This window comes from Colius striatus, chromosome 16 (genome assembly GCF_028858725.1).
Source record: "Colius striatus isolate bColStr4 chromosome 16, bColStr4.1.hap1, whole genome shotgun sequence".
NCBI lineage: Eukaryota > Metazoa > Chordata > Aves > Coliiformes > Coliidae > Colius > Colius striatus.
This window is the reverse complement of record NC_084774.1, coordinates 1,291,289-1,310,763: the sequence shown is the minus strand read 5'-3', so window position 1 is coordinate 1,310,763 and position 19,475 is coordinate 1,291,289. Positions and strand designations below refer to the sequence as shown.

The 19,475-nt window shown below is 43.7% G+C and overlaps 1 protein-coding gene across 8 annotated transcripts in view; it reads right to left on the bottom strand.

Annotated features, from left to right (window-relative positions):
• Positions 1-1,533: 1,533 nt before the first annotated feature.
• PHF20 (PHD finger protein 20) overlaps positions 1,534-19,475 on the bottom strand; it is a 70,279-nt gene continuing 52,337 nt past the window's right edge. For all 8 annotated transcript variants that reach the window (XM_062009489.1, XM_062009491.1, XM_062009488.1 and 5 more), the window contains 6 exons: positions 19,121-19,290; positions 13,434-13,533; positions 10,061-10,256; positions 5,937-6,336; positions 4,472-4,655; positions 1,534-3,014 (listed from right to left, as the gene is read on the bottom strand). In XM_062009489.1, the coding sequence (XP_061865473.1) occupies positions 2,872-3,014; positions 4,472-4,655; positions 5,937-6,336; positions 10,061-10,256; positions 13,434-13,533; positions 19,121-19,290 (1,193 nt within the window). In that variant the 3' untranslated portion in view covers positions 1,534-2,871. The remainder of the gene's footprint in view (positions 3,015-4,471; positions 4,656-5,936; positions 6,337-10,060; positions 10,257-13,433; positions 13,534-19,120; positions 19,291-19,475) is intronic.

The window sequence follows — 19,475 nt, the reverse complement described above, 5'->3', positions numbered from 1 at the left end:
TGATTGCACTGGTTGCTCATGAATCGAAACAAAGACTTTACTAAGACTTAACCAACAAAAACCTATTTATTTATTCCAAACACCAAGATACAGAAGTTTTCAAGTTTTGCAAATATTGCTCCCAAGCAAAATTCTCTGTACAGCGTCCTCAGTTCTTATAGTGCATAAACAAAGACAAAGATGGACACACAGTGCAATGTTTGCTCACTTCATCAAGGCTCCACGTTGCATTCACTTACCAGTGACTTAGGGAACTAAGAAAGTGACCTGCCAGACCAAACCCTTGGCCCAGGCTGTGAAACAACAATGTGGAAAAAACAGGGACAAAAACGAACCCAGGCAGAGCACAAGAAAGAATCTTTCCTGAACATGAGAAGTGCTACTCTAGTTTAAATAAATACTTTCGGTCTTTATCTTGCAAGGGCTTCCCCACCTCTGGAGGGAAACAGCTCTCCAGCATTTGCCCTTTGATCCACCCATCAAACCACCTTTCTACCCCGAGCTGAAGGGCTGCCCTGAGCAACAACCAACGTACAGAGCACAGAGAAAGCAAGTGCTGGGGAAGAACTGCCCTGGAGCTCGAGTCTGCTCGGGGACAGAACAGCTTCCAGGCCCTCAGGCTGTGAGCAGAGCTGAGCTTCCAGAGGTGCCCAGCCGAGTGCCTTCGGTGCAGACTCTGACCAAGGCACATCCTCCTGGTTCCAGGCATCACCCCCCTGTGCCATGGGAAGCCCAAGAGCCCTCCCACCTGCCAGTGCTGATGCCCTTCTGCTCTATAGCCACCCAGGACACACCAATTCGGGTGTCATCACCAGGAATGAGACAAGGCAGGAGCACTGGCCTCACCTTCAGACAGCAAAGTGCTTCTGCAATACCACTGAAGCCCTTATTCCAACTGTCACAGAAAATACAAGTTTGTTTTTCTGCTGTACATGTATTCACTGTATGCCAACCTGTCCTGTAAAACTGTGAAACAAATTCATCCCTGAAATGAGACTTGGCACGACAGCCTCAGTGAGTACCTGGAGTAGCCCAGTTAGTGTGTGTTCTGAAGGAAATAAACAGCCACTGTGGGCATTCCCTCAACTCCCACAGCAACATGGGGCCTCAGGCTGATGTCGCTCAAACGTTACAGATTCATATCCCAAATCCATAACTTGTACAGGGGTGGGCCTTCAATGGCTGGTTGGTACCAACACAGGCAACAAATCCCAGGTGTAACCCAGCTTCTTCAGGCCAGCCTCTCCCTGCAGGGACAGCTGCCATCTCCCACGGGGAACTCAACCTCCTGGGGGAGGCAAACAGGAGTCACAGCCACTTCTGCTGGAGCTACGACCTGCAGCTGAGACTCCCACTGTCCCAACTGCTTCTGGTGCCCCAGCCCTGTAAAAATGCTGCCTGACAGGGCCTTAAACACAAGCAGCATGTTCATCTTGCTCTCACCAAGCAACATAAACCAGGAAAGTAAAACCTCAGGTAGAAAAAGGGCCTGTGGGAACAGACATCGCTTCAGATAATAACCCACTCACTGTCTGGAGGACAGCACCTCATGCATAGATCTCCAGGCTTTATTTATACAAATATAAAGTGAACTGATTCCCAAAACCACACATTCAGAGAGTTCCATCTGTACAATGAACACATTTAGAGTACTGAAAAGACCAGTCTACGTTTCAAAACATAACCGGAATGGCAATTATTAACAGATGGGCAGAAAAGGCCCCAGTGGCAAAGCTCAGGGAGGGCAGAGCAGAGCTGGGGAGAGCAGAGCTGGGGAGGGCAGAGCTCTGGGAGGGCAGAGCAGAGCTGGGGAGGGCAGAGCTGGGGAGGGCAGAGCTCTGGGAGGGCAGAGCTAGGGAGAGCAGAGCTAGGAAGAGCAGAGCTGGGGAGAGCAGAGCTCGGGGAGAGCAGAGCTCGGGAAGGGCAGAGCCTGAGGAGGGCTGAGCTCCAAGAGGGGTGAGGTTGGGAAGGGCAAAGCTCAGGGATGGCTGTGCTGAGGCAGGTCAGAGCTCAGAGTTAGCAGAGCTCAAGGAGGGCAGAGCTCAGGCAGGGCTGCGCTCAGGGAGAGCAGAGCTCTGGGTGGCCAGAGCTCTGGGGAGGGCAGAGCTCAGAGGGCTGAGCTCAGGGTTGAGGTCAGTCCCCCCAGCACTGCAGCAGGAGGCCCAGGCTGGGAGTCCAGCATTCAGAGGGAAGATGAGGGGTTATCCCCGGTACCAAGTCGTGGGACAAGTGACAGGATAAATATGGAAAACAATCGTTTGTTCTGAAGTAAGTGCAATCCACCTGTGACCTTCTGCCACGTCATTTAACATCGGAGAAGTGGGGTTTAGGCCACTGTCACTTGCAAACCTCCATGTAACACTTTATAGTTAAGAGCTGGACATTCATACTTACTAAGTCTGAAAACTGTTATAACATTTCCTAATGATTAAATACCATGTGCTATAATGCAGGAACCAGAAGGAATAAAACATGACACAAGTCACTTAAACTATGCAAAGTTATTTACAACCTCTGTCAACTACACATTTTTGGCTCTTAGAACTCTGTTCTGAAGTGGCACAATTTTGAGTCACTTTAATTATTAACAAGTCTACCATTTCCATGAGCAACTGGGAAGGAGTGGAAATTTAGGTATAACTTCCCAACCAACACCCAACCTCTGAAGACAAGAGGACAAGCTCCTCTGTCAACCCGACGTTACCATGAGATAAAACCACCTTTGCTGCTCTGGGAACAGCATTTCCTCACACATCCCTGAAGTCAGTCCGCATCCCGTGCAACCAGCATGCTAATTTCATTTCAATATACATAGCTGTTGACATCAGATGCTGCAGCCTGGTGCTCAGCCAGCCTCCAGCAGCCCCAGCCTCACGTGGAGCAGCAGAGAGCGATCTGCTGCACCTTGCCCAGGTCCGTTATCAGCTGCTTTATACAGTGTTTGAGTTGGGGGAGGCGAGCCAGTGGTTCTGGGGGTTCCAGCTCTCCTGTATAATCCAGCCAGCTCTCCAAAACTGCAAAGAGAAACAAACCTGTCACTCATCCAGGTCTCAAAGAGATCACCTAAAGTCACTACACAGGAACTGGGCAAATCTCCTGTGACCCCTGAGAGCAGTAGGCAGTATCCTTAACACGTGGTACTAGAGAAATCAGAAAACTGGTCTCCTCACACCAATATTTGCAAACAGCTTTAGATACATAACAAAATAATTCGGGGGGCAATGTGGTGCCAAACTCCCTCTGATCTGTGCCAACTCCAGAGTGAGGACACTGCAGTGCAGGAAATTCATACCATCACAATACCTTCAAGATCAGTGTTAGATGCAACTGGGGATCCTGAAAGGACAGGACTGTGCTAAGGAAAGAAACCTGTTGTAGTACAAAACAAAATTGGCCAAGACAGGAAGACCTGGGTAATGGGAAGTGGGGATGAAATACAAACAGCATAAAGAAAAGGAATTCCTGCTCTAAAGCTTCCCAGCAGGAAACAAGAACCAGAAACACTTAGCAAAAGACAACTCACGTGACAATGTAAAATGTGACCAGGAGAAAGGGTGGTCAGATTGAACCATGATGGGTTCACGGCACAGGAGTGTGGGCAGGAGGAGACTGAAACCTTGAAGACAGAATACATCTGCCTAGAGAAGCAGCAGTGCCCACTGGCACAACCTGGTGGGCATTAACTAACTGTGGAGACACTCTGTCCCGAGAGAAGAAAACCCCTGAGCAGAGCAGCAGTGCCCTGGGCAGCCTTGTGAACCAGAGCATCTTCATTTATGACAGACATTACTGTTACAAGGCTGATGGGACTTCATTACCTGAAACACTCCTGCAGCTGTTCCAACTTTTTGATACCTCACCGACCCATAAAGAGAGGCCTCACTGCAGCAAGGGTCAGATTCCCAGTGCCTTTGGCAAGAAAAGCTGCTGCTCTAACCACCACACAACCAATGGCCAGCCCCAGAGCTGTTAAGAAGAACTATCCTGGATGGTTTAATGCAACACAGGGGTGCTGCACACATTTCTAGGAAAACAAACTTCAAGAGACATTTAAATAACTAATCTGGGAGAGACTGGAAAAGACAAGAGCTTGTGCACCAAGGAGGGCACGTGGACCAGCTGACAGAGCCAGCAGGGCCCTGAGAAAGGGCGAGTCCAGATACACAGAAGAGCTACAGAAAGTGATGGAAACCTGAAAGCAAAAGACATAGAAGATACCCCACTACACCATCTGATGCAAATGTTTAGAACTGATCTAACTGCATCTCCTTCTATTAAGTTCTGCTCAGTTTTCATAGGATCTTTGTTTTAAAATCTGCCCCCCAACCCCAGCAGCATGTCTGGTTCTTATCAGTGAATGCATCGATCTAACAAAGCAACCCTCATCTCTTTGTAGGTCTGCACAAGTACAATCCAAGTTAACGTGTTAATTAAATCCAGTTAATTTTGGACCCAGAAAAACATTACCTACCATCCAGCTCCTTCTCAATGAAATCCATTCGGTGTATGACTTCATCTTGCAGAGATTCCACGTGAGCTAGAAGATTAAGTTGCCACTGCAGCTGTGAGTTCACAACTCCTTCTTTGTCTTTTTCCAGCAATTTCATTTCAATAGTGTCCTCTGGAGAGATCTTCTTAGAGACAGACTCTCTCACCTGGCAAAAATAAACACAATAGTATTTGTTACAGTGAGCCAGACTATCTGGGTCCTTGCACTTACCCAAGCTGATTGCTCAACTACTCTTAGGCTAGTGGGGGACACAGCGACAGGGAGAACATATCACACACAAATATTAAGGCAGTTTGGGCAAGAGGATCTGCTAGGTAGACATACTGTTTAACCCTTTTGTTGAGGCCTGCGCTTTGCACTTCACAAGCATCTGCTTTTCAAAAGACAGCACACATCCACACAGCCAGGTCCCTGCCAGCTTCCAGCTGGAAGATGCTGCACTTCACCTGTGCATCCTGGGCAACACTGAGGCCAGTTTTAACATGACAACAATGAACTACAGAGCAAATGATTTTGCAGTGAGAAGGCATTTTTCCTGAAGGAATCTAATCTCAATTCTACTAAAACTGTCATTGAAGCATCTAGAAAAAGACATCACCACCACTTAGAAAAACCTGACTACTGGCTCCTGAGAGATGGAGGAACAGAAGTAGGTGCCTTTCTGGGACACACAGAGCAATCCCAATTGACCTGAGAGAGAAGTTAAAGAGAACACAAATCACTGCTTACATTTGCATGAAATAAAAGCTAACCAACCTTCTCACCTAAAAAAGGGAGGTCAGTACTTTCCACAGGCTTTCTAACATTTGTCAGACCATGTTTTTCAAACAACTTGTAAATAACTAATCGAAACAAACTTTTTGCATTAGGATGTAGAAAGAAAAGCACCTGACAGAGCTTTGAGAACCAAGGGCTGAATATATAAAACTAGTATGCTCCAGGGGAAAGAAGATGCAGGACTACTCAATGGTGATCATTCTTAAAAAGGAAGGGTTTTTCCTCCATGAAATGCTTTGAAGAACCTGGAATTTAGTAATGTAACTATGTGAAAAAGATGGAAATGGCTAAAAGCTGGGCTGCCAGTGCAGCTGGCAGAGCCACACATGCTTGGCCTGTTCTCACTCCACCCCATTGCTAGTGTTCATTTTCACATTTCACACACATAAAAGTAAGAAGCAACAAACTTCCAGAGGACCATACAGCATGTTCCACACACTGTGCAGATGATTTAAGGCCCACAAGTCCACTTCAGCCTTTGAAATGGAGCTGATCCCGTGGATCGTTTCCATTTGTACTGGCAGCGTAACAGTAGGGGAGAAAACGAAACACACAGACACCAACTAAACACTGTTAAAAAGAGCTGAGCTTTGTACTTTGCCAGGCAAACACATCCTCTGTGCAGAGAGGGCTACTTTCATACAAATACCTTTGAGTAATTGTGTTTGGATTCATTTTCCACCTTGCATATTTCTCGGTCCAGATTCCAGCCAAATCTCTCCGACAGCGCATCGTCCCCGTTCTCCCTTATTCTATTCACTCCATCGTCCATGGCTGAACCTCTTGTCTCCACAACCAGTCTCTGCTCCATGGCAGGGTAGTAGGCCCGAGGCTTCTGGTAACAGTGTTCGCTTGTAATGTAAGACTCCTCCACAGAAGGGATGGCTGAGGGTTTCTCCACCGTCCCATTCCAAGCTCTGTATGTCGCTGGCTCCTCCTTGGGACAGTTCTCCTCGATGTGAATGATGTGCTTGGCGTGGATTTTTTCATCCACTGAAATGTGCTTCCAGGGATGGCACCAGAGCTTTAGGTCAGGATGTTCTTTGTTTCTGTTCAAACATTTAAGAAGCAAAACATCCAAATGTAAATGCTGGAGTGCCTGAGCAAATCACCCTACCCCAGTGTCTGAACTCCTACGTGCTTTAGCCACTGCAATCAAACCCACACGACCGAGGTCAGTGAGATATCCATCTTTCACAACAGCTGGGCACCTTCCTGCACTGTTCTCTCAGGCTCACTACTCTCCTTTTTGTAACAAGGTATATAAAACCAAGTGTTGACATTGAGAAAGAAACCATGACGACAAAGTTTCAAATAGATACACACAACTTGTCACCAAGGATGCCCTGGAAGGAATGTTCTGCTTCAATATTTGCAATTTATTAGCAGTCTAAACTCACTGGGGTATTTTTAGTAAGGTAAGTCAAGTAAACTGAACCTAAACTAACTGTTAAACACCAGTAAAACAAAAAGAGCCCCTCAGACCCCTCAGTATCAAACTTTAGCCTGTAGTTCCCCAAAATAAACTTCAAAATTCAATCCCTTGGTCTTTTATTGCCCTCTAATACAAACAGCTGGGCATTTGGAGGGGTGATGTAGAACTTCTTTACTATTTCTATTTGTTTACTACTAACTGAGGGGTGACCTCATTCCTGTTACAAATCCATCAAGGGTGGGTGCCAGGAGGATGGAGCCAGGCTGTGCTCAGTGATGGCCAACGATAGGACAGGGGACAATGAGTATAAACTGGAACACAAGAGGTTCCAAAGAAACACAAGGAAGAATTTCGTGCTCTGGCAGGGGAGTTGCACTGTATGAGCTTTCGAGGTCCCTTCCAATCCTTAAGATGCTGTGATTCCCCTTAAAACATTAACTTTCCTTTAAAGCTCAAGATGCTGAACAAACTTGGTACCCCAACCTGCCACAGTCCCCCACCTGCTTCTTATAGTCTCAATCTTTTTCAAATTGACTAACACATGACTGACTCCAGCAGCAGGGACAACTGTAGGTGTCAGATTCTTACATGGATAGAACAAACAAATAACAAGTTTTGAGTGTTGTAACTGATACTGTTCTTCCACATGTCTGACAGTCATTAAAACAGCAGTAAAAAGGAGAGCAAAGCAGAATCACTCTGCTGACCTTCAAAGGGTAGGCAGCTTGTCTGCTACGTGCTGCAGGAATGCAGCAGAAGCAAATCTTGACCCTAAAGCACCTGCACCCAGCTGCACAGAAAGGAGAGGGCCTGCCCCAAAGTCCCTCTCTGCTTCCCTGACAATGGCAGACAGGCTCACTCCATGAAGCTGATCCAGCTTCTCCAGCTGTCAGCCAAACCACTCAACAAAACACAATCACTTTACTTCCAAAGTCACTGCTTTCTAATCCATTCTACAGTAGCTGAAGTTTCCTCAGTGCCTACCAGAGGAATCTAGAGCTGGTACAGCTGCCATGGACTTGCTCAGACTCCACACAAGCCCCTCTGCCTGCAGCGCCTGAGGGCTGTGCTGCCTTTGGGGAGCAGTGCCAAAGGCACACCTAGAAACCCGAAAGCCAGGTGTTCATTTACCAAAGCTTTCCTCTTCAGCTCCACTGACACGTTACACCTAAAGCTACTGTTTTGCTCAACAGAGAGCAAGGGATAACAACTTCATGGAGGACAGAAAATCCACAGGTGATGCACCAGCTACGTAAGGATGAAAATTCCAACGCTTCATACCTGAGCAACCTTTGAATCCCTGCTTGCTGGAGGCTGCCTCTCCCTCCCACAGCACTGAAGCTGCCAAGGTCCCCTCTGACCCTTTGCCTTCTCTTTGAAACACTGAGTGGTCTCAGTAGTTTCAGGCAGCTGTGAAATCATCTCCTTCCCTAGACAGCAGATAGGCATCAACAACACCATCAGGCCTCTAATTCAGCATTTCTAAAATAAACAGCTTTGAACAAGAAGGTCCTAACAGGGCCATGGCTCATCTTTAATTGAACCAGGTCATCTCACCAGCTTCAGGATGGGAGAGAAAGGGAAAAAAGTCTGTAACAAGCATCACATACCTGCCCAGTTCTCCACACCTTAGTGCTATGCAAAACTCCATTCACAATTGGAAAGACACAATCCAAAGTGGCTACTTAAGAAAAGGCCCAAGGAGTGGTCTTCGAACATTTATGTTCCACCTTCTCCAAAAACGAAAGGAATTACTTACAGATCTGACTAAGAGATATTGTAATGGAAAAGGAAAAGCTTATGTTAAAGCTGCCACTCTTCTGCTTGAAGCATTATTCCAGCCTTCAAGCATCTCAAGTACTGCCAGTGGCCTCAGTGCATCAACACAGATTCAATTTCAGAGAAAAGTTCCTAAAGAACACAAAAACCCTCTAAAAGCTTTGCTTTCCAAATAGCTGCTGCTGTGCAATTATATAGAAACTGATGTACATATCAATTAATAAACTGTAAATATGGAACTGAATCAATTTACAACTGCTGGAGTGAGTTAGGAAACGATTTTTTCGGTCATTGGAACCCAAGGATAACTTTAAACAGGAAAAGATGCAGAAAACTTGACTTCTACAGTGACTACAGATTATTTTTTAATACACAGCTGTAACAGTCTTCACACAGAAAAGAATTACTACAGGTTGATGAAGGTGCAGCTGCTCTCCCATTTCAGAGACACTGATTACACCAAACAAAAAGACTTTATTTCTGCTGGGAAAACTGATTCCAAATTGCTGGAATGGAGAAAGCAAGTGCTGCAAGAATGTTCCCACAGGTTATACTTCTCTTTCTTTTTACTTTATCTAGGTGCTTTAGGAGAAGCTGATATTAGTTTTGTACTTCTTTCCTTCCTAGTTTCACAACCCTCCTGTACACATTTACAGTCCTCGACACACTTCAAAGAATCAGAGAATCATAGAATAGTGGGGTTAAAAGGGACCTTTAGAGATCATCCAGTCCAACCCCCTGCAGAAGCAGGGTCACCTAGATCAGGTCACACAGGAACGTGTCCAGGTGGGTCTTGAAGCCCTCCAAGGAAGGAGCCTCCACAACCTCTCTGGGCAGCCTGGGCCAGGGCTCCCTCACCTGAACAGGGAAACAGTTTTTTCTTATATTTAAGTGGAACTTTTTGTGTTCCAGCTTCATCCCATCACCCCTTGTCCTGTTGCTGGCTACTATAGAAAAGAGGGATGTCTCAACCTCCTGACACCCACCCCTTAGATATTTATAAATGTTAATAGGATCTCCCCTCAGTCTCCTCTTCTCCAGACTGAACAGCCCCAGCTCCCACAGCCTTTCCTCATATGAAAGATGTTCCAGTGCCCTGATCATCTTGGTGTCCCTGCACTGGCCTCTCTCCAGCTGTTCCCTGTCCCTCTGGAGCTGGGGAGCCCAGAACTGGACACAGGACTCCAGGTGAGGCCTCACCAGGGCAGAGTAGAGGGGGAGAAGAACCTCCCTCGACCTGCTGCCCACACTCTTCTTGATGCATCCCAGGATGTCACTGGCCTTCTTGGCCACGAGGGCACATTGCTGGCTCATATTTAGCTTATTATCCATCAGGACTCCCAGGTTTCTCTCTGCAGAGCTGCTCTTCAGCAGTTTGACCCACAGCCTGCTTCAATAGTTTTTAAGCAGCCCAGTCAGACTATGTTAGCAATTCAAACTATGTTGTTACACACTCATAGAGAAGCACAAAAATAAATCCGAATTTCTGGTTATTTTTCTACTTTTGGAAATCTAATTCATGTTGAAAACATGCCAACTGATACTTAAATACTGCTTACTGTAATATGCTCATCTTCAGCTGCAGTCCATGCAGTACTTCTATCACTCTCTGTACATCGCCAAGAAGCTGGTGAGTGGCTACTATCTTCTTGGCATTCTGGTGGGAATAATTTTCTTCCAAAAATGCTAAGCCACGCATGTGACCGTTACTTAACCACTCCTTCTCATACCAGTACTTTAAGCTGGACCTCTGACCTAAAGCAACAGCAATGAGTGTGTTAATAATGAAGCATTAACTATGAAATCTTAACATTACCGGTAGTCATTCTGATCATCTCAAAGTCTTGCAACAGCTTATTTGTTCTTATCAATGGCACCAATAAAGATCCTACAATGGCAGACAAAACCCTGAAGACAAGAAGAACTTGTAAAATGGGAAGTAAGATGATAATCACAGTCAAAAACCTCTGCCCAACCATAAAGGCATTCAGACCCCAGATTCTATCCACGGACATCCACGACAGGTAACCGCAGCCGATGCACACAGAAAAGTGTATTTTTAGCAGGGTATCAAACTGCCTAGTAACCATGGTTATAACTCAAGCTCCAGTTTGAATACAGCTCTCTGCAGATAGAAAGATGGAGCAAAATGCAGTGAACTTCCATTCTCCAGAGGTCTTGTTTCTAAGCATCATACATACATTAATACGGCCATTCAAAAGTAAACTTTAAAGGAATCATTGATGAGGTTCTGATGGAGAACTTGCCTCAATCAGGCTATTAGTAATGCCAATTCTAGCTTAACAGGTTGGAATATCAACAACAGTTGAAATGAAATTGTGTTAGATGTGATAAATGCATCAGTAAAGGTAATGTAAGAAGCCAAACAAAACGGTATTAGCAGGAAAGAGTGGAAACTGAGATGCTTGCTGAATTGCAAAAACAACAAACCAAAAAATCCAAGCCAAAAACCCAACAAAAGCCCCCCCACACCCTTTAAAATGTATTATTACAACAGATATTCTCAGAACACAGCTCAGCAGCCTGAGAAACACCACACCATTCACTGGCCTATATACAGCCCAGGCAGCGAACCTACAAAAGCAGAGATAATATTGGAGCACAAACTCAAGAAGAACATTCAAAAAAAGCCTCCCATATCAGCAGGTTAATACTGAGAAGTTTCAGCACTGCAGATGTTACTGGGCAGCAGAGTCAGACCCAGGAGCTGCACCACATGCACATGCAGCAGCAGCACTGCGCCTGCTATTAACTTTGTCACAATGAAGCCAAACTCGTTGGAAGCCCTGCTGAGAAAGGAGCAGAGCAGGGGTTTATGATTTTGGATGGTGGTACAGAGTGGCAGCAAAGTGATATCTGTATCATGCCCTGTATGAATGGCCATGGACAGAAAGGATACTTTCAAACTAAGGCTCTGTCTTGGAAAGGAGTAAAAGGAGTGGGGCTATACCCTCGGGACAGTACCCGAGGTGCTGAGGCAAGATCTCCAAAACCTCTCTAACAGAAGCCAACACAGGGAAGGACAAGTTTTCAAGGTTTAACAGCTCCACTTTTCAGGCAGATATGCCATGCCACGTAAGAGATCTTCTAGATATGGCCAGGACCACTTTGGAAACATTCCTGACATGCCTGTATTAACCCCCACACACTGATTTTGGAACTACTACCATCTGTGACAGAAAATGAACTTCAGTCCACCAGAGTAAAACTGTGAACTTTGTAACTCTGTGGTCATCTGAATACCACCAATACGACCCAAGGCCCATCCATGGCAGCATTTACTCAGTGGTGTACTCATAGACAAAAAGTGCTCTTCATAGGTGTGCTTAAGACACAAGACAATATCCAATGATGTATGCTTTCTATGGCTTGAATGATCTGTCACATCAGAAGCATCTTGCTAACGTAAGGGCAAATATTAAATCTCTTGAAACTCCCACTTGACCAAAAAAACCCACATTTAAAATGATTGTTGGTGCAATTGGGCATAATGACACTAAACGTGAATAGTGCTGTTACAACTCACAGCACTAAGCTGGGGAAAGCTCCTCCCTCAGTAAGAGTTTGCTGAAGGATTGTGCTCAGTTCTAAAAGCAACTTCTTTGCAGATTCTTAAAGCCTATTTAAGCACATTTCATGCCAACAGTAGATTCACTGAAACTGAGAACCCACTTTTGTAGTAAAAAAGCTGGCTGTGCTTCCCTTTTCCAAGGTAGAGGTAAAAATTAAGCCCAAATAAAAAAATAAATCAGATTCAGGATCTTCAAGGCAATAGTTAATAAAAGTGATTGAGCTAATTAAGCAAATGAAGTGTTACTTGCAATCAGTTTTTATCAAAAAAAGCATTCTGGTCACTTCTTTCCTAAATACACAGAGCTCAAGCGTGATGGCCCAGCTTCAGTTTGCATTTGAAGTGCACAACTAACTGAAATGGCCACAAATCAATCTTGAAAAGAGGGGGTTTAAATCCTGGATGTAAGATACAGTAAAAAACTTCAAGAAATGACAGGTTATTTTACTACTAATTTGAGAACTGAATGTAAGCAGAGTGTGTCTTCCTTGCTACGAGTACAAACAACATTAGCATGCCAATACAAATCAATGAGTTAAGCTACAAACAAGCTGGTAGCTTTCAACAACCAAAAAGATGGCAGAGAACACAATCCAGATACGTCTAGAAACCAACAAGATCTCGTCATTAGGCAGACAGGTCATGTTATCTCAAAGTTAATGAACGTGGACTCAAAGCCTGAACCTCTTCCATTTCCACATTCAGCGAGGTCTTTTGTAACTCGTTGAGCATCAACTCAGAAAAGATCCACCTCAGTGCAATGCTACTGCTGCATGAGATGGAATAAGACATTTTGAAATACACAGTTAGGAACAGAAAACATGTTGCTTGAATCAACTCGGACTGTGTTACTCAGGATAAGTAGATACAGACATTATCTTGGTTAATGTAGTCAGATGGACAAGATCCATCCATGGCTGTTGAGAACCAGCAAGCCTCTTGCTGTCTTATTTTCAAGACAGGATGAGCCTGGTCTTGTTGGAGGAAAGCTGCAGCCACATCCCACAGCATGTGCCTGTGGGGAGTCTTCACTGATGCTTCCCGAGTGCTGCTAAATTCATTTATCATAGCCACACAGGACAATCCTTGTTACTGGCAAACAGGTGACAGATGGTCATCACAGTTAAAACATTCATCTCCACTCCTGTCCAACTGTAATGCCACAGTATTGACTCAGGGACATAAATGAAACTTTCTGTATCTATTACCTAAGATGACAGACACAGTTAGGGGAGCAAACAAAAACAAAACGAAGTTTAATCTTTGCAAGAGAGAAATATATAAAAACCAATAAAGTTACTACATATATAAGGTGGCTCTGTAACCTTAAATATCTGTACCTGGAGGATCTTGGCAAATATAGCAGGTATATTTCTCAGGTACATTATCTTCCAGTAAACCCATACAGACTCCATGCTGCCAGCATAGACACTCTTCACACTGTTTAAAGTCAAGAAGTGCACATCAACAGAAATGAAGTCTATAGGAGCTTAATAAGATTACCTCAATTAAGAGACATTTCATCTACATGTTTTAAGACAAAATGGTGTAATTAATACCCATCCCCCTCTTCCAGCTACAAGCAAATACATTAAAGAATCAAAGTACAATAAAATTTGAACCCTTCCCACACATTTTTCACACAGATTTCTGGAGAATGACAACAATTACCAAGTGGAAGCTGAGATCCTGAAAGGTGCAAACATGTTCCCTTTGGAGATTAAAATCTTTTGTGAGATGCATGCACACATAATCAGGACAGAAAACAGTATGTAATCAAGCTTTCTTTAGCAAAAGATATCAAGTCTTCTGAATTCAAAGGCTACCCCCTCAAACAGTAAATCACATGAAGTTACAAATTCCAAGGGATGTTCTGTCACCTAGGACTAGCCAATATTATGCTTTACTGATATTTGTATCTCTAACATTTCACCTTTTTTCTTAGGTAGCTCTAACAAGATAAAAAAAAAGTGCAGATGCAGTTGTACTAGCTTTAAAAACTACTGACATCATTCCAAAGTGTGAGCAATCAGATTGGCAAAGACTGAAGACAATTTGGCCCTGTGTTTTTAGTGCAGATACATTATTTAAAATGCAACCATACTTTTGAAGCCAGACATTTTCCAAGCAAGAACTGTATCCCCATGTTCTGTTTCAGTCACTCACACACTCACATTTTAACAAGCAGAACAAACCTCAACTGTAGCCTAAAGACCAGTGAAACATGTGACCAGACCTCATGTAATAGTATTAAGTGCATTTTGATTTGAAACTGTGGTGTTGATTCAGAATTCCTGTTTTCACAAACATTGAGATAACACATCATACACCCTTTGTTTCTCAAGTCAAAAGCTTAATGCAGAGAGCTCATCAACATTGGCAAAGGTTTTAAAAATGAGCTGAAATAAACAAACAGCAACTGCAAGCAAACTTAGATGCTGCTCTTCAATACCCTACAAAGATGCCAGCTTGATAAACATCTCATCTGTGTTGAGTACCACTTACACCCCTTTTAATGGTCGTCCTACCTGCTGCCTTTCCTCAAGCTAGGAGAGACAGAAAGACACCACAAGTTTTTGAATATATACTAAATTAGTGGTTGGGATGTGAAGGAAATAGAGGCACTGGGAACAGAGAATGCTAAAGGTTTAAACAGTAGAAATAGGTTTCTGCAAAATGAGACTAACGATGCTTTGCCTTCAGCCCTAAAGCAATCAAGAGACAAAAAAGGCTGAGATCATCCTCCTTTCACAAAGATGATCTATGGGAGCCTGAAAAAGGTGTCCTAAAACAAGGAAAACAGGATCAAGAAAAACAGACTGTGTACTAAAAATAAGAAGGGAGTTCCTGGACTTAGTTACACTTGCATCCTATAAACCACGCCATATGGCACAGAGCTACTCTCAGTGATTTTCCAGGCAAATTTGCTTAGAACTCTAAGCAAGCATCTCAACTTGTTTTATTTTACTCAACTGATACTTAAATATCCACTGCATCAGGCTACAGGTCCTTCCTTTTATCTGCATGTTTTACTTCACAGCTTGGCTGGCCAGGCTATTCTCTTCATGCTACGCTGAAGCTACCTCCTACCCAGGCAGTAGGAAGGAGATCCAAAGCAAGCCAAGCAGGAGATTTTATAGAGGAAAAACATGCAGAGCTGTGCAGTAACATTTAAATCAAAGACCAATTGCAAAAGAAAGAACCAAACTGAACAGACATGTATCTAAAGCTGCTTTTCATCTAACAGAACAAAAATATCCTCAAGCCAATTTACATCCATCACCTCTAAGGGCACCAAACACAGCCCCTGAATTCTCACCATCATGCATAAATTCACCAGTGCTCAGGTATAAACACCAAAGGAAAGGACAATGACATTTTGACTGGACTTTTCTGGGCCCAAGCCTTACCCTAAAAAGGGAATGCTGCACCTTCAGAGCTAACACATGGCACTGCTATGCTACTGCTTTATGCAGGCTCCACAAATGAGACCTATTAACTTCCTTGCAAAGTTCTAGAGACTGGAATAAAACAGCACTGACCAATGATATTATAGTTTTTATACTTCTTTCCAGTTTTAATTTCCACGAACTGAGCCAGGTACTTGAGATGAAATTCAAAGCTGTGTTTCTGTATCCCAGTGTAATGAATTGCATTTGTTATGTCCAGGTTGCTTGAGACAATTAATCTGAGACAAGTACAAGACAGAGCTTTTGCAAAATCTGTAAGCTGTTTTTTTGGGGGTTTTTACTATTAGAGACCTAAATGGAACAAGCTCTTGGTTCAATGGAGTTAAGAGCTTCACGAAATTGTCATGGTTTCAGGAAAAATAAAGGTGCTGCTTGTGTTTTGAATTATCATTTTACCCTCACTATTTCTAAATTGGGCACACTCATGGGAATCAGTGCAGTTCAAAGAGAAAATGACTTATCATTCTCCCTCTTACAAGAGAACAGCGTACCCGTAGCCTCAGAGGAATGAGCCTCTGGTCCTGTGCACAGAGAAACTGCCACAGCTCCTAATTTTGGTATCAAGTCGAGGCAGATTGGCACAGACACACGCTCAGGAAGCATCCCATGTGACAGCATATTTCAGTCAGATCTTGTCAGAGAATGACAATATTCTTCTACAACCCCATGTACTGAGCAAAGTGACATCTTCAGGATGAGAGGAAAAGTCTACACTAAGCTCTTTAGAGCAGATACTTCCAAATCTGAGCTTCCAAGTGTCAAAGTCTCAGTAGGAAATAGGAAAGAAATCTTCTCTTCTTGTAAAGTTATCACAACTACACTGGACACTCACTCTGTGAAGTTAAAGGGAAGTGTCAATCTCTGCACTACATTCCTGAAAAGCTGGAAATGGGTTCCCCATGTCATCATTCCTCAGCTGTATAACACAGCATCTTTGTATTCAGGTTCTGTATTTGCAGAGCCAACTCAGGCATTTCCACACCAACAACAGAAGACCAGACTGTTCATAACATTTTACCAAGAGCTACAGGCTGAGAGAAAGGTGTGGAGAGTACAGCATTTGATACCTTAAGAAAACCATCTGTCTAACTCACTCTCCCTAAAATCTTGTTACCAGTTCCCTGCTCCCCAGTTCCTATTGCTTCACTCCCCATAATGAATGCAGGTACTCAACACATTACCAAGCTGCATGTCTTTTCCAGGGAGAGTAACCTGCTCTCCCAGACAATTCTTTTGTAACACAGCTGAAGTTTGTAAAACTTGGCAGTACACACAAAAAAATCTTAAAACTAGTTTAACCTAGAAAAGCAATCTCAGAAGCAGTCCACAAAACATGACATGAAAGCTATCCATAGACTATACCACGTCCTGAGCTAGCTGACAGCTGCCTGCGTTCTGCACTCACAGACTAGTGTTGAGCCTGCTTTTGCCAGGAAATTACCATTGAGCCATCTCCTTAGGGCAGCCAGCCACCTTTATTCCCAACTGACAGACTCCATTTCCTCTTCCAGACTCAGGTGCTATGTATTGAATTTTGAGTGCCCATCACTGCACTCCTTCCTACCAAAGCACAAGGTTTCTTTAGCTCTGTATTGTCAGGATCCAACACCAATACAAAGATGTGCATCAAAATGAACTGAGCACTAAGAAGAAAAAAAATCATAGAATCACAGCATGGTGGGGGTTGGAAGGGACCTTTAGAGATCATCCAGTCCAACGCCCCTGCAGAAGCAGCTCCCACCTAGATCAGGTCACACAGGAACATGTCCAGGTGGGTCTTGAAGCCCTCCAAGGAAGGAGCCTCCACAACCTCTCTGGGCAGCCTGTGCCAGGGCTCCCTCACCTGAACACTGAAACAGTTTTTTCTTATATTTAAGTGGAACATTAAAATGTCCTGCCTTCCAGAGCAAATGTCCATAAAACAGCATGGAAAGCCAAACAAAACTACTCAGTGAGTGATGTTAACTGTTAAACTTGACTGTTAAGGACAAAAATCACACTGAGCTGCATCAGCCAGCCCTACTGAAACTTTTAAAAATTAGGTTGTTGATGTTCAGAGCCAAAAAGGCATTTCTACTGTCATTGGCAGCAGATAAGGATTCTCCAGACTACAATGTGAACAGTGCAGCCTCTTTCTCCTAAACAGGTTTTTGCCCCTGTTCCAGCAATGTCACCAAAAAAATCAGTAGCAGCTGTGAGGTAGGTAACATTTAATTGCAAAAGTGAAAAAGAAACACAGTTCATCTGGGAACTATCACAGTAAGCAGCCCCATGAAGTTGGATTCCAATCTCTCAAAAATTAGCAACATAATTCCTGGAAAAGTGAATTCAAATGCTGCAGATGGGGGTGAGCTTCATGTGCCAGAGAAGTATTTCTGAAGTCAGTGTCACTCCATATTGTTTTGCAAATAAAACCATCTTCTCAAAAGAATGCAGGAATTACTTCAAAATTTCCAACGAGCACAGCAGCCAAGCTCTGCTCCTGTCACTTTGAACTGAGGTCTCACAACAAGCAAAAAGTCAGCTACACAGGAAGAGTGGGAGCCTCCCACAGAAAATAAGGGGGGAAAAAAAATCCAAACTCAAATCTCATTCTTCAGCAGGGCAACTATGAAAATCTCGTGATCTTACTTCAGGAGTGTCACACACTTAAGCCACTGCACATGCTGCCTCTGTGACTTAGGGAGAATGACCAAAGAGGAGCAGGCGGCTCACATAAGCAGTGGTAAAATCAACTGGGAGTACAAAATGCTGAAGAAGTTTTTGAAATGAATAGGAACTGGGTGGAATGCCTCAGAACAGCTATGTGGGGAATGGCTTCCTGAGGACTAACTAACATCTCTGTAAAAGTAAATAGCCAGGGCACTTCCAAAGAGGCAACATCAACAGATGTAAGCAGGAGAGACGTAACAGACACTGCTCTGGCTGGAAAGAGTTTTCTGTACAGTTGGTTTAAAAAGAGTTCCTATATGGAAAATGGACAGATGGCCTTATGCAGATGACAAACCACAGAAGAAGCTGCAGAATGGGTGAAGGTAGAGTTGCTTCAACAGAAAAGACTCAAGTAATTATTTGTTCATTTGCTTGTCCTGTCTACAAAGGTATGATTGTACATTCAAGTCAAGCTTCTTGCCAGGCAGAGAGGTGCACACCACCTCATGGCAATGTTCTGAACATGCTGAGAACTAAGGGCAAGCAACAAAGCCAGATATAAAGCCACTGATTTTAAATATGTTCCTTCTAAACCCAGGAAGTGCTCTGATTTTCAGAAAGATGTAAATCCACAAGTGGCAAGCCAATCGTCAACAGCCTGTACAGCTGCATCTCTGCCCTCATTTTCCTTCCAATTAAAAAAAAAGATAATTAAAAAGCAAAGCTTTCTACCTACCACAACAGCTGCTTACCCTAACAGGTCACCTTTAAAAAATGAATGCTTGCAGAGAACAACAGTTTCTTTTTCATGTACAGAATGTCCCTATGCATATTTCTACAACAGCTTTTCCACAGACACTTTCCACTGTGTTCACTGAAATGTGCATTCACCCTCCACTTCATACCTGAATCATGAAGTCATTTTCTTCTTTTACTTCACAAACACACCGAACAATCTCCAAATCACTTTCTTCACCTTCTTCATCAGGGTTCATGATTACATCAACATCCGGACTGCAGTCATCATCACTCCAAAGCAAGCTCTCCATGGATGACTCACTCAGGGTGTCATCCTCTGTACAAAAAAGTAGTTAGATAAAATCCCGAGTCATTACAAAAATGTCAAATAACTCTCAAGATTTAATCCCAGTATGCAGAGGCTCTAAAAGCATTAGTTCACCATGTCATTTAAGGACCACCACAATGTTGCTACACTATGTAGTAACCTTCAACACGCAGCTCAATGAACAGGAAGGTTAT